General features: G+C 43.0%; 1 protein-coding gene and 1 pseudogene across 1 annotated transcript; one reads left to right on the forward strand and one right to left on the reverse strand.

Annotated features, from left to right (window-relative positions):
* Positions 1-7,618: 7,618 nt before the first annotated feature.
* Positions 7,619-9,416, reverse strand: LOC103640157 (serrate RNA effector molecule-like; annotated as a pseudogene).
* Positions 9,417-9,970: 554 nt separating this feature from the next.
* Positions 9,971-11,028, forward strand: LOC103640158 (uncharacterized; the record flags this gene model as incomplete). Its single annotated transcript, XM_008662791.1, has 5 exons — positions 9,971-10,037; positions 10,330-10,401; positions 10,470-10,613; positions 10,690-10,839; positions 10,982-11,028. Coding segments are annotated over exons 1-5 (480 nt in total), but the record flags the coding sequence as incomplete, so codon positions are not given.
* Positions 11,029-15,292: the final 4,264 nt, after the last annotated feature.

Here is a 15,292-nt window from a genome sequence, read left to right on the forward strand (position 1 = left end):
TCTTTCCACCGCCGAAGCCGAGTACATTGTCGCAGGCCATTGTTGTGCACAATTACTTTGGATGAGGCAAACCCTTAGGGACTATGGCTACAAATTAAGCAAAGTCCCTCTCCTATGTGATAATGAGAGTGCAATCCACATGGCGGACAATCCCATTGAACACAGCCGCACTGAGCACATAGACATCCGGTATCACTTTTTGAGAGATCACCAACTGTTGGTGGCCTTCCTCTTCCGAAGGTACTAAAAATGTGACTAATATGTTTTTCAGTGTAACATAGACTGCTACAGGAGGCTTCGGCTTTGAGATGAAGATATGTGTGACATGAAGATGCGACCTGAAGGCAGGATGAACGGACGCCGAAACTATGGCTGAAGGGGATTTGGTTTAGTATAATGACGAAGGTGGAAGATGGAACCGACCTAAAGGATAAAAGACTACTTAGTCCTTGATAGCTCGCCTTATGACAGTAAATGTCAAGGACATGAATGTAATTTTGACCGGGCTGCGTCCCGTGCCTATAAATAGATGAACAGTAACACCGTACTGTTCACGCTGAATTGTAATCACTCTGGCGCTAGTCTCGCTTTTCACCTTCTGTTGAACCGAAGGTATTATTGTAATGTTCACATTGTTGGTGTTTTTTATGTTTATAAAATAAGAATATAAATAATCTAACAATTCATAGTGATTATTTATATCCTTTTGTGTCTTATGTATTTTCATTTATATTTGTTGAGATGATGAAGGTACACCCTTCATGACCTTCGTCCGAAGATCATTATATCCAAAAGGAGGTAATGCTTCGAAGGACGAAGGTCTTTTATCATTAACAATTGTGTTGCCTTGTTCTTGACATGTAGCATTCGAGAACAAGTGACCAACACCAACAAAAGGGGGATATCAAAATAGCTTATGTGAGCACCCACAACCAATTAGCCGATATCTTTACCAAGCCATTAGATGAGAAAACCTTTAGCAAACTTAGGAATGAGCTAAATATACTTGATTCTCGGAATTTTGATTGAAACATTGCACACATAGCTCATGAATATACCTTTGATCATATCTCTTTCATTTTGTGCAAATGCATATTTATTATTCTTCTTATACCAAGACTACGACTAATGTGTTTTCAAGTGTACTTCTATACTAAGTCGTAGATTGAAAGGGAAATGGAGTTTTCGGCAAAGACAAGGCTTTCACTCCAACTCTGACGGTATCATTTACCCTTTGTCGTTACTCCTACAACTCTCATGGTATAACCCTTCACTCGTATTCATGTTACCATTTGTAAGAAAGTATTAGGCCCCATAAGGGGAGAAAAATGAAAAAGGGCTCTCAAGTTCTCCATTTTTGGCGCTTAATGTCAAAAGGGGAGAAAATATTAAGCCCAAAGCAAAAGGACCGCACCACCATTTCAAAAAAAATTTGAAATGAACTTTTAATTGGTAAATTTCAATTGGTGTATTTTTCAATTAATATCTAATTTACAATTGATATGTGAAAGTAGAACTTCAAATTGGTATCTATTTCAAAACCCTCTTGAAAAGCTAAGGGGGAGAATTTCATTAAGGGGGAGCTTTTATATAGTCAAAGGAAAAGCATTTGAAACAGTGGGAGGGATTTCAGATCCTAAAATGCTTCTTGCAATCATTTTCCTATACCTTTGACTATTTGCAAAAGTTTTTGAATAGATTTCCAAAATATTTGCAAAAACAAAACTAGTGGTGCAAATGTGGTCCAAAATATTAAATAAAAGAAAGCCAAACCATTCACTCTTATTCATATGTTTAAAATCTTTCATTGGTTTAATTCTAAGTAACCTATGCACAGTCATCTCAATTGCAAACTAGTTACATTTCTGCACTCTTCATTTGCTTTGGTTTGTGTTGGCATCAATCAACAAAAAGGGGGAGATTGAAAGGGAAATAGGGTTAACCATTTCCTATAATTAATTTTGGTGGTTGACGACCAACACAAACACATGGACTAACTAGTTTGTCTAAAATTCATCTAGTACAGATGCATAAGGTTCAACACAAACCAAGAAAGAATTCAAGTTAGGGACACAATTAAAAATGGAGCAAAGACTTAGAGTGTGCTGAGAAATGACGCACCAGACACTGTTCGGTGCACCAGGGCCGCACAGAGTCAAACCAACCACTCTCAGGAAAATGGAGGCGCACTCCGCTATAATTCACCGGACTGTCCGGTGTGCCACTGGACTGTCCGGTGAGCCAGCGGAGCAATGACTCTCTGCGCCAACGGTCGACTCTGCAAAAGCAACAGTGCCGCGACAGAGTCAGAAGCGCAGAAGTCAGAGGGCACCGGACTGTCCGGTGCAAGTAGAAGACAAACGTCCCCAATGGTCAACTGCTCAGAACCCTAACGGTTGCGCTGACGTGGCGTGCACCGGACAGTGCACAGTGACTGTCCAATGGTGCACCGGACTGTCCGGTGCGTCCATCGCCAGCAGAAATCAGCCAACAGCTAGAAGTGGTTGGGAGGCTATAAATACCCCCAACCACCTCATTCACTACCATCCAAGCATTCTGAATTCTTCATTCATTGCAAGAGCAAAAGCCCAACACTTCAAGACACAATCAAAGCAATCAATCCACTCAAAACCCCAAAATCAACTCTAGTGCATTAGGGCTTGTGAGAGGATCACTTCTGTTCTTTGTTGCTCTTGTCGCTTGGTTTGGCCTTTTTATTTTCCCCTCTATTTCTCAAGAGACTTGTAATCGAAGCAAGAGACACCTAAGTGTGTGGTGGCCCTTGCGAGGTCTAAGTGACCCGAGAGATTAAGGAAAAGGCTCACTCGATCTAAGTGACCCTTTGAGAGAGGGAAAGGGTTGAAATAGACCCGGCCTTTGTGACCTCCTCAACAAGGACTAGGTTCTTTGGAACCGAACCTCAGTAAAACAAATCATCGTGTTCACTCTCCTTGATTCTTGTTTGATTTGTTTTCCCCTCTCTAACATTTCCTTGCTAGTGTGAATTTGAGTTGGCTCCCATACGTCATCTGCAATCCTTGAGCAACTCCTAGCAAGAGAGATATTCTTTTGGACATGAATTTAATTCTAACGCTAACCCCCGACCTTAGTGTGTGTTTAAGTTTATAAATTTCAGGTTTCGCCTATTCACCCCCTTCTAGACGACTTTCATACTCCAACTCGATACTTCTGTGCCTCTGTACAGGCTAGGGCTCGAGCACATGCTCATGCTCCTGAGCCCAGCCTCGACCATTAAGAGAACATGCTATAGGGATTGGGCATCTTTCTCCTGATAAAAAACGACACAAGGACAAGAGCCATCCCATCGACCATGCCGCTACAGGGCTCGGACACGTCTTTTTTATCACAACAACAACACAAACACCCTTGTACTCTTGGGCCTCCTCCTTGCGACTATAAAAGGAGGATCCCAGGGCCTTCTATGGGGGACTTCAGGACATCATGGCTCACAACTCGTCTCACTCCTGATATTGGACATCGTCTCAATCATACTTAGAGACTTGAGACTCACTCCCTCTCTCTACTTGCTTGTATCCCCTACTACAAGCACTTAGGTGCAAGATAATACAAGCCTTCCTCCCCCGATGGATGTAGGGCCTTCTCTTGCTCAAAATAGGACAAATCTTGTGTGTCTTCTTGCATCAACCATCCGGGACAGGGGTACACAACACAAATTTACTAGTCGGTTTGGACCCCTGGTTTCCAAAATATCGACACATGGAAACAAAAAAATCTTATTTAAATGCTTTATTTCCTCTATAAATATAGGATCACTCCAACAACCATGCAACTAGTCTCGTTATAATCAATTTATAATATATACTTATACTAATTATGCTACACAGTGTTAGTATTTGTGCAATGTGGTACACTGCGTAAAAAATCTGGCATGTGGTGCACTGGTAGACACATCTCCATGTTCGAGCGTAAAAATCTTAAGTTTTTAGCGTAAAAAACTTGCAGTTATGAGCGCACATGGTCTTATTTCCATGAGCAGTTACATTTTTGTGATTATTTTATTACGTTGTGTAAATGTGTATGTAGTAAATATCTAATATAAATGGCATAAATATCATAAATAGACAATATATGGAAGCAGATCCATAAACTGAAATATAAGTCGTAAAAACATTTTGACGTCGGCATAAATATGTATACAAAGTAGCATAAAAATAGGGGGGTCATCGCTGCTGCGTGCCCACGGGAGTCGTCGTCTCGCCTCTGGGATCCGCTATAGCTCGCGCCTAGGGGAGGCCGCTGTCGCCGCTCGCGCCTAGGGAAGTCCACCGCCGCCACTTAGACCTCGAATTGTGTCATCGTCATGCATGTCTCACAGGACCACAGCCGCGTGCGTGCCCCCCAGGGATCTGCCGCCGCAGTCGCTCCCACATCGGATGTGTTGTATGTGATGGGCCAGATCCGTCGCTCCTTGGGATCCGCCGCCGCTCCCACTGTCCTTGCGCCTCCGGACCGGGAAGCCGATGTCGTCGCACCTCCGGACCGGAGATCCGTCGGCGTCGTGCCTCCGGACCGGGGATCCATCGTCACCGCGCCTCTATATCGGGACCTGACGCTCGCCCGCCCGCTTCGGGTGCGCCGTCGCCCGCAATCCTCGAGGTCATCATTGCTCGCCCCCGGGATTCCCGCTAAAAACCTAATCCTTGACAGCCTGGGTGCTTTTATAGACGCGACCTGGTCCAGCTCAACCGGATGACCATAGATAGACCGGAAAATTGGGTCGGGTCGGGCCGGGCCGGCACGGTACGAGCCCATCGTGCCTTGGGCCTTAAGTCTTTGGGCTGACACGACCCTTAATATTTTTGGGTCGGGCTGGGCCAAACACTTAAAATCTAAGCCTGGCATGGCACTAAAGCACGTCGTGCTTGTCTTGGGTCGGACCGACCCAGGCACGACCCACAACCAAGCAAGCCATTTTGAAGAGAACAACATATATATATAACGAAGCCCAATATAATTTTGTTGTCACGTTTTTACCGGCCTTTTTGCTGTCGGGCCGGCCCGAGCACGGCCCAATCACTCGTGCCGGGCCAGGTGGCACGATGAGCTGAAAATCAAAGCTCAGCCTAGCCCTGTATTCGTGCCGTGTTGGCACGACCCAATATATTTCGTGTCGGGCCGTGCTTTGAACCCGTTTTCTTGGGCCGTGCCTGGGCGGCCCAAAATAGCCCGGCCCAAACTTTCAGGTCTAACCATAGATAGTGACAATGATAAAATAATGTGCTCAGGATTTAGTGAAGGTACTGTGGGCTGTGGTTTCAGTAAAGATATTACAAACTTTAGAACTAGGAAGATAAATGGCACCGAAGAATTGATGTTAACCAAAAGGCCAACTATAGTTACCCAATGTTAGAATTCGAAGGTAACCCATCTTTGAGTTTGATCCATTGGAAACCTGCCCATGTCAACTAATATAAACAAGTACAATTTAGAAATACAGAAGCAAGCCTTATGTTATACTGCCAAGCAGCAAGTGCCAACGTGAAGTTAGGTGTTACATGCAAAAGTATTGAGCAATTCGTTTACCGCCAACATAAACTTAGCATTAATTTTGCCTGATCATGTCATGCATCTTCATTTAAGGCATAGAAAAAGTTTCAGATGCAGCCATATTCAGTCCGTGAACACATAGGCTGACTTTTTCTTCACACTACAGATATACCTAGAATAAATTGGCAAAAGACATTCACAATAACAAAATTCTAAAAAGATATCCATCTGGTGACATCTAACTGGTCCTGAGAAGCATTTTTATTTAATATAATTCCCAAATGTCCACTACCCATGTACTCGAGATGTAACAAGCAGAAAATCTCGCAGCACTCCACCATTTGTGATTGTCAAACTTGCAAAGTGAAAAACAGTAGGTATGCAATCTCTACTACTATGAAGAATGTAAGGGGGTAGGCTGCCACCCCGTTCTGCCTCACCGTTCCGCGCAGCAAAAACAAACATTCCAACAGGGGGTTCAGGATTGAACCATGGATCTCTTGAGTAAAATTCCTACCTTCCACCCTCTAGCCAACATGACTTGTATTGAATTACATATAACCTCAACTAAAAAGGTCTTTTGTATCGTTTTAGGGTGTTCAGCAAACAACGCCAACCACATTTACTCCTATCCGGCGGCGGATTACCCTGAGCCACGATGTTCGTTCTCCAGGCGTCCTCCTCCACCGACGGTGGCCTCCATCGCCTCTCCCCTTAGCTGGCGGCTACCACATCTCGTTCCCCAGCCCGGTGGTCGATGGCGGCCTTCTCCCCCGGCCGGCGGCCTTCACCGCCTCTTCGACTAGCTGGTGACTTCCCCAACCGCTTCCCCAGCCCAGCGGTCGACGACGGCTTTCTCCCCCAGCCAGTGGCCTCCACCGCCTCTCTCCCTAGCTGGCGGCTTCCACAGCTCCTTCCCCAGCTCGGCGGCCTTCACTGCCCCACCCAACCACCCCGTACCGCAGATCCACTCACAATCGGAGCAACCGCTCTCCCACGACCACATTTCCCCTGGTCAGCGGATTCCGCCCACTCCCACGCACCACTCCCACGACACAATCGGCTGCACGACTTCCACTTCGCCTGGGACAGCACACAGTCGATGAAGATAATTAGTGAGCATGTGCGACGCGTCAGGCCTTCTCCTCTGTGTACGAGCACGCGTGTGTGCCAGAGCCGGAGTAGTTCCCTAGAGAGCGTGGACGACCGCGACATGCCGGTAGGTCTGGTAACTCCTCCGATGTCCTCCTAACACTTATGTTCGTCAGTCTTGCTCAGTAAGCGCTATCTTTGTCAGGATATCCTTACCACGACTCCAAGGAAGACAAGGACTACGCGCGTGACAGAGAGCAAGGACGACTGCAAAGCCTCTCAACGTGCTGTCAGGTCCAGTGGTGTTCAGGTAACCACTGAAAATATGCACCTTCTTTCACTGCAACTCTAATGTTCAGCATCTATTGCATCTCTTTTCATTATAGTTCTATGGACTGTATGATTTATGGTAAACCATAGGTTCAAATGGAGAACACCTAGAGAACAAATTTGCAGCTGAAATTACTTATAACGAGTTTTACTCCATACTCATCTATCCCCTGGATTCTCCATTTCACCAGAGGAGTTTCCTTTTGACCACTCGGAAAGGGCCTGTTTGGATCTTTTGCTCCCAAAATTTGCTGACTGATAAACAAATCCTTATTGATATTTGGGTGTGTTTTGACGCTAAGCCCAGGCATATCTTGGCTTTCAATCTACAAACCATATGTTAGATAAAGAAGGTGAATGACATACTAATATAAAATAATAGTCTTTCAATGGGGGAAAAGAGCAGTAGAGGAATTATTTTAGTTGGATGGTGAGCACAAAAGGTAATGTTCTTAACTAAACAGAATGCAATATCAGCATAGGTTCACATGATGATAAAAATAAAATAATGCAAAGTTCTATACTATTATGAATTTTCTATAGTTAAAACTTTTCATCACATATGTAAAAAGAGACAAAAAAGCATTTACAAATGTAGAATGCTAGAATTTAGGAAATGGTGTTACCTGCAAATGGATGAACCCATCAGCAAGCAGAAGTTGCAGGCTTACCCAACACCAGGCACAGACATTAGAACCAGGGGAGCAGGGATATCTGGAGGGAAGGCACCATGCATAGCTGGATCACCAAACAAATCATAAATAGGATCGTCGGGATTTTCACCAGACCCATCACGTGTTGGTGAATCAACATTCCTGTCGAACCTATGATTGCCACGCTCATCCCTCAGCCGACTCCCTATTGGTGGTCTTTGTCTTCCATTTCCCCTCTATACATGAGGACATATCCTGTGCAATCACTCATTTTGGTGCAAGCGTGCAATCAAACTATCCAGAGCATCCAATCTAGATTCAACGGTTTCATATGGAAGGGGTTAAAAGTAAAATAGGTACTATGTTTTAGGTGGAAGGGGTTAAATATAAAATAACAGTCATCATTAGATCTAGATCGGATGCACCAGATTGCTTGATTGCATGCTTGCACCAGGATAAGTGATTGCATAGGATATTTTCCCTCTATACATTGATCAGTACAAACAGTTAGACAATATAATTTGCAAGTCAACACAAACTTAGTGATGGAGCTTACTGGAGCAGGTTGCTGCATGATAGGTGTACCACCAGGTGCCTTTGGGTCACAGCATTCGAGATAAAAAAATTCATAATTATCTTGCAATTTTTAAACCTGGCTAACTTAATAGTTAAACGAATGGGATTGCAGAAACATATACTTCATATAGTTCTCAAAGTAAATATCCTCTGTCACTTTTGAAGTTAGATCAACCACCAAGTTTGCATGCTTCAGTTTAAGATGCTTCTGGACAACCTCAGCGGCATGGAAAAGTTTCGTGCAGCCCTTGGCTCCACATCCATATTTCCACCCATATTTCTCGTCCCTATTTTCCTCACGTATGGATCCAAGACTTTAGTAGCAACTCCATCAATCTTCTCCTTTCCTTTCAACATTTCTAATGGATTCTGACCTTGAATTCTGTCTTGCCATAATGAATCAAGTTTATTCTCCCATTCAGCACCATTTGAGCTAGCCCCAATATATGTCCTTGCATCAGCTTTCACATGCCTTAGGCCTTTAGGTTCATTTGTCTCAGACATACCATAATAATCCACACCATGGATACGCCATAAATAAGTAACAAGAGTGTCCAGCAACTCAGCACCCTCAAGACCCTTCACAGTAGATGATCCTTGTATTATAACAATTGGCCCCACTGAACCATGTGACTTATTCATGTCTGACTTTTCATGGTCACTACTTGAGAGAACATTGTTTTCAATACCCTTCTTAGAATCAAGTTTACGGATGAGAGCTTGAGCTTGCTCAATGTCAATTTGAATTCGACGAACCTCGGAACTAACTGGGTGAGCCTTGGAAGTAGCATAATATGAATCATCAGAACCCTTTCCATGTTTCCCTTTTTACCATCCCCTTCCACAGCATCTAGATTTTTACTGCTATTATTTCCTGATTTGCTCACTGTCGAACCCATCAAACCTGGACCGCTATGCAGTACAAAAAAGCGTAATAATTAATACACACTCTTAATGAATGCACGTATTATTGGGTGACCTGTGTGTTTGAGTGAGAGAGTCATCATGAGTGCAAGTGTGTGTGTGTGTGTGTGTCCTTGTGCGCCATGCATGCCCATGGTGTGTGTAAGAGAGAGAGAACATCTCACATGTCCAGATTTCCACTTTGCAATTTTTGGAAGAAATCATTTGTAGTAGTTCTTGCCAGTTCATTCCTTCTGTTTGAATAAAGGATAGTGACAACAAAGATGGCAGGAACGTTAAAGAAAATGCATTGCAAAAATGCCGGTACATCATGAAGGCGACAGAAATAGACTAAGAAAGTAGCAAACAACAAATTAACATGGCAAATCTATAATTACATAAGAAATCAACAAACTGCTCGTTAATAAGAAAATCTTGTAATTTCATTATGATGTAGGAAAATCTATTTGTTTGCTGCTAATTCTGAGACCTTTAAATTGACAAAGGGACTTTGTTTGATGCTAAGTTCTGTGATTTATTTATTTACCTATTTCTCATTATATTCAGTCATATTAATAAAATACAACGATATATTGTTCGGCCGGTGAGGTTCAAACCAGTGGGGTGAGAAGGAAGAAAGGAAGAGGGAAGGGGATTAAGAACCCATGGGATCTCTTCTCCTCGACTTATGTCATGGTGAGGACAACAGGGGATAATGTTTGGAGGCGGCGTCACACCATGGCATTGATGGTGACGGTCTGTCCTTAATCGACGCTAAGCGCACGAATTGAGTGGAGTTTTTTGTCGTGTCTTGTTATTATCTGGTCTAAGTCTGAATAGAACTAATATTTTTCTACACAGGTTTGGTGTCTAACTGAAAGACGTAGATGGATCCATTCAAAAATAACGATGTTCGTCCTCCATTAAGAGAACTATCTAACAACACCCTTGAAGGTATACCTACTAATAAAATGCCTTATGTGAGCTCTCAACAAGGTTTTAAAATGGAAAAAAAACAATGGTTCAGGAGGACGTGCTAATGCAATGCAACGTAAGAGGGAAAGAGAAAGAGCACGATATGCAGCGATGAGTGATGAAAAAAAACGAACTAAAGAAGCGTCGTGAGTCACGCACAAAAGAAAACCTTGAGCACCATAAGCACTCAAAAGGTATGTTAGTTATACCTGTGCATCACTAATCTTTAAAGTAATGCTTTTCTTATGTGTTGTCGGGTTACTTTATGTAGATGAATGTCCAGATGTGTCTATAAGCGACGCAAGCATCATTGGTTGTACTATACCGTGTGATACCACTCCAGGTAATTACATTCTCTGATATGTTAATGAACAACAAAGTTTAATAATGGAAATGTATATGACGTGTTAGGAGGATGTGATGATGCAAGACAACGTAGGAGGGAAAGAGAAAGAGTACGATATGCTACAATGAGTGCTGAAAAGAAAAATGAATTGAAGAAGCGTCGTGAGTCACGAAAAAAGGGAAATGTTATGCACCATGAGTATTCAGAAGGTATATTAACTATGCTCGTCTGTCACTCATCTTTAAAGTAATACTTTTCTTATGTTCTCTCGGGTTTACTTTGTAGTTTGCAACATCCCTGCAAACAAGGACAACAATAATCATCAAAACAATGAAATTGAGGATGTTGATGATGATTCTTATCGGTTGCATAAGAATAACTCATTTGAGGTGCATAGAAGACTTGGCAGTGAAAAACTTTCCACACATTTGTCAGGTGTTGGTTGAGATGATGTTTTATTTAGAAGTAGTTAGATTTATTATGTTTCATAATCATTTTTTATATAAATATCTACTAAAATTCTGTTATAATGACTGTTATTGCAACTATCTACTAAATCAATGTTTACATTGTGTAGATGAATGTCCACAGGTGTTTGTAAGCGACAGAAGCATCAAAAATCTGACTGTACATTGTGATAACACTTTAGGTAATTACATTTATCTGTTATGTTATTTAACTATATCGTGTTGTAACACTCTAGATAACGTGCACCATTAGTTGGTTGAGCTCTCATCATTCAACCTATATGTACACCTAAGACCTTTGCTATTTTCAACTTTAAAGTCGCATTGGGTCAGACGAGTCATCAACATGATTCCAATCAAAGTTCAGAAGTTTTAGATCCAAGGGAACGTAAGAGAATACGAGAAAGAACTTGATTTGCATCTCAAACAAAAGAACAAAGGGCATTGCGTAATAGGGAATCATGTAATAAGATGGCAAGGAAAAACTATAAAAGAAGACAACGGGAAATTAAACTCCAGGACTTAATCGGCATTGAGGACCCGAAGTTTACCCCGGAGCTTGTGTGGAGTTCAACAGATGCTGAAGCGCCTCATGGGTCTCTATGTAGCTCCGAGGGCATGGCTATCCCTGAGTTAAGCCCAACACCTTTCGTTCCTAATCCATCACAGACTGAGGATGTCGAGAAAGACAGTAAGACAGAGTCTCCTAGACGACAAAGACATAAACGTCATGTGTCGTCCAACCAAAGACAGACCCTGGTGTCTCGTCAAAATCAGAAATTTCATTTAGCCATTGGAACAAACTTCGCTACTGCAACTAGGGATTGTGTAATGGAGAATGATGGGGATAATGAAATTGATCATCAGACTGTTTCAGAGATCAACAACAATGGTAATTACTAATCCATCCTTAATTAATTTGACACATTAATTATAGTGGTAAACTGACTTAACACAACTTTCCATCAATAGAAAGTACCGGTCTGTGTCCATTCCCTCACACGGAGAGTAACAATATGACTGAAGGAGCAGACATTGGGATGCAACACCAAGCAGCCCCAAATGTCACCACTAATGGTAATTACAAGCCCATTCCACTATTAATTCCCTAAATATTCTTAGTGGCTAAATTCATGTGAAACAATAGATGATGTTGAAGATGTGCTCTTTACAGAGGATGATGATGAAGCTGTACTTTTTGAAGATGACGAAGACGAAGGATACCTATTCGCTGGGCAAGGTACTTGCGTAATGTTTTTAATATAGACTTTGAAAGTTTCTAGACCTGTACGTCTTATCCATTGTTCTTCGAACACAAATTTAGATGGTGAATCTGGTGAGGATATCGATATTGATGAAACACAAGATGCCTTTACTGTTATCCCTGACGTACCTGACCCGTACGACAAGGTGTATAGTAACATACCTGAAGAAACATATTTGTTGAACACTGTTGCTGACTGTGACTACTGCAAGGCAAAGAAGTTTCAATATGAACCACCTGGATTTTGTTGTCGTAATGGACAGATTGATCTAGCCCCATTCGAGACACCATCTCAGCTTAGGAGGCTGTGGGAGTGTGCAGATGCTGATGCGAGGCACTTCCGTGATAACATTCGATTTTTTAACGGCCATTTCTCATTCACTTCTCTATACTGTTGCCTTGACAATATGACTACTAATATGGATCGTGGTATCTACACGTTCCGTGCACATGGCATGATGTACCAAAACGTAAGGTCGTTCGGTAGGGAAGCTGGGGCGGAACAGAAGCACCTTGAGCTTTACTTCTACGATGATGATCCTAGCCTCGAGCATAGATATCGTAAATGTCGTCAAGAGCAACTTGATAAAGACAAGGCAGTTATTAAATAGTTAGTTGAGATACTTAAGGGAAACCCATACTCTGAGCACCTTAGGAGTATGGGGCATGTTGATAACATTGAAGACTACCATATTGCCTTGAACCTTGACCAAACATTGAACCAGAAGTTATATAATGCACCCATCACTTCGGAGGTCGCTGCAGTTTGGATTGAGGGAAGTGAACGTCGAGGTCAATTCAATAATAGTGTTATGTTGCATGGGAAGGATAGGTCAAGCCACGACATCCGTTCATATCATGGATGCTATGATGCACTATCATACCCATTGTTCTTCCCTAAAGGTGAACTTGGATGGCATGCAAATATTCCGAAGTCCAATGTTTCCATGGATGAAGTAGAGGCGTATCGTGACCAACACAGGACAAGGGATGCAAACGATGACGATACAGGTTAGTTGTTTCTTTGTGAGTCTTATATAATCCTTTGTTAAGTATGTTTTTAGCAACACTAATTACTACAACTTGCATCTTGCAGAACGACCCAGCCATCTATGTGTGTCTGTACGTGACTATTACTGCTACAGATTTCAAATTCGCCCAGGTATATTCAATCCAATACTTCATGGGAAGCGTCTTTTCCAACAGTTCGCTGTCGACAGCTACATCAAGGTTGAGAGCTCTCGTTTGGATTTCATACGTAGAAACCAAGACAGATTAAGGGCAGATCGATACAAGGGTTTGGTAGATAGCTTGCATGAAGGCGAGAACAGAGCAGACAAAATTGGAAAGCGAACTGTGTTGTCTACATCATTTATCAGCGGTCCTCGTGACATGAGACGCCGGTATATGGATGCTATGGCCCTTGTGCGGAAGTTTGGGAAACCAGATATATTCCTTACTATGACGTGCAACCCCAATTGGGATGAAATAACAAGGGAGCTTCATCCTATGCAGTCACCACAGGATCGTCCAGACCTTGTTGTTCGCATATTCCGTGCGAAACTAGAGGAATTGAAGAAGAGATTGACTAAGCAACATATTCTTGGAAAGATCCGTGCTTATGTCTATGTCGTGGAGTTCTAGAAGCGAGGTTTGCCCCATGCCCATTTTCTACTCATCATGCAGAGAAAGTACAAGCTAACATGTCCTGAGCAGTATGATCTCCTGATCTCCGCTGAGATCCCTGATAAGAAGAAGTACCCTCAGCTGTACAAGATGGTTATCAAGCATATGATGCATGGACCGTGTGGGTTGTTAAATCCTAAATGCCCATGCACTAAGGGTCGTGCTTCATGCAAAAACCATTATCCTAGAGCTTTTAGCAATGCAGCGTCTCAAGGAAAGGATTCATATCCTATTTATAGGCATCATGATGATGGGCGTAAGGAAACGGTTCGAGGTTGTGAATTGGACAACAGATGGGTCGTCCCTTACAACCCTTACCTCCTCCGGCTCTTCAACTGTCACATCAATGTTGAGGCGTGCGGGAGCATCAAGGCTGTCAAATACTTGTTCAAATACATATACAAAGGCCACGATCGTGCGTCTGTGGCTGTGACAGATGCAAACGAGGCTGATGGTGACGTTGATGAGATCAAGCAGTATAGAGATGCTAGGTGGGTGACCCCTCCAGAAGCCCTTTGGAGGATATTCAGCTTTGATCTAAGTCAAAACTCTCCACCAGTGATGCAACTGCAGCTCCATCTTGAAAACATGCATATGGTGTCATTTCACGAGCGTGCTAAAGTAAATCATGTTGTCCAACGTCCAGGTGCCGATAGGTCAATGCTTACGGCATATTTTGAGGCAAATAGGCTACACGAGGAGGCTCGGGGCATCCTTTACCGTGATTTTCCTGAGTGGTACACTTTGCAGCAGGGCAAAGTGTGGCAAAGGAGGAAACGTAACACGGGTGGACAGGTTGGTAGAATAGTCTCTGCTCATCCAGCTGAGGGGGAGCGCTTTTATCTTCGACTTCTCTTAAACCATGTGACGGGTGCTACCTCCTATGCGGATCTAAGGACAGTAGATGGTGACACACTACCATCTTTTCGTGAGGCAGCACAAAGGAGGGGACTGCTTGAAGCAGATGACACAATAGATGAGTGTCTCAACGAAGCCGTTATTTACCAAATGCCGTCAGCACTATGAAGGTTGTTTGCAACAATACTGGTATACTGCGAGCCGAATGATGTGGCAGAATTATGGCAGAGACACCTTGACTCAATGTCAGAGGACTACCACCGTAGTACTCAAAGCAAAACCCATGTGCAGCAGATGGTCTTGATTGACATTAGAAACATTTTGCAGTCAATGGGTAAAGACATAAAGACATTCCCTCTCCCTACTATCATTGACAGATATGACGATTCACATGGTACTGATAGAGAGATTTACGAGGAGGAAAGTATCAAGCCGACGACAAAAGACGTTGCTATGAAAGAAACCCTAAACAAGGAGCAGAGGTCTGCCTATGATAAGATCCTATCTGTCGTTGACACCAATAACGGTGGAGTGTTCTTTGTGGATGGGCCTGGTGGGACTGGAAAGACCTATCTGTATAAGGCACTGCTTGCGGCACTACGCAATCAGGACA

The sequence above is a fragment of the Zea mays genome, chromosome 9 (assembly GCF_902167145.1).
Source record: "Zea mays cultivar B73 chromosome 9, Zm-B73-REFERENCE-NAM-5.0, whole genome shotgun sequence".
Lineage (NCBI taxonomy): Eukaryota > Viridiplantae > Streptophyta > Magnoliopsida > Poales > Poaceae > Zea > Zea mays.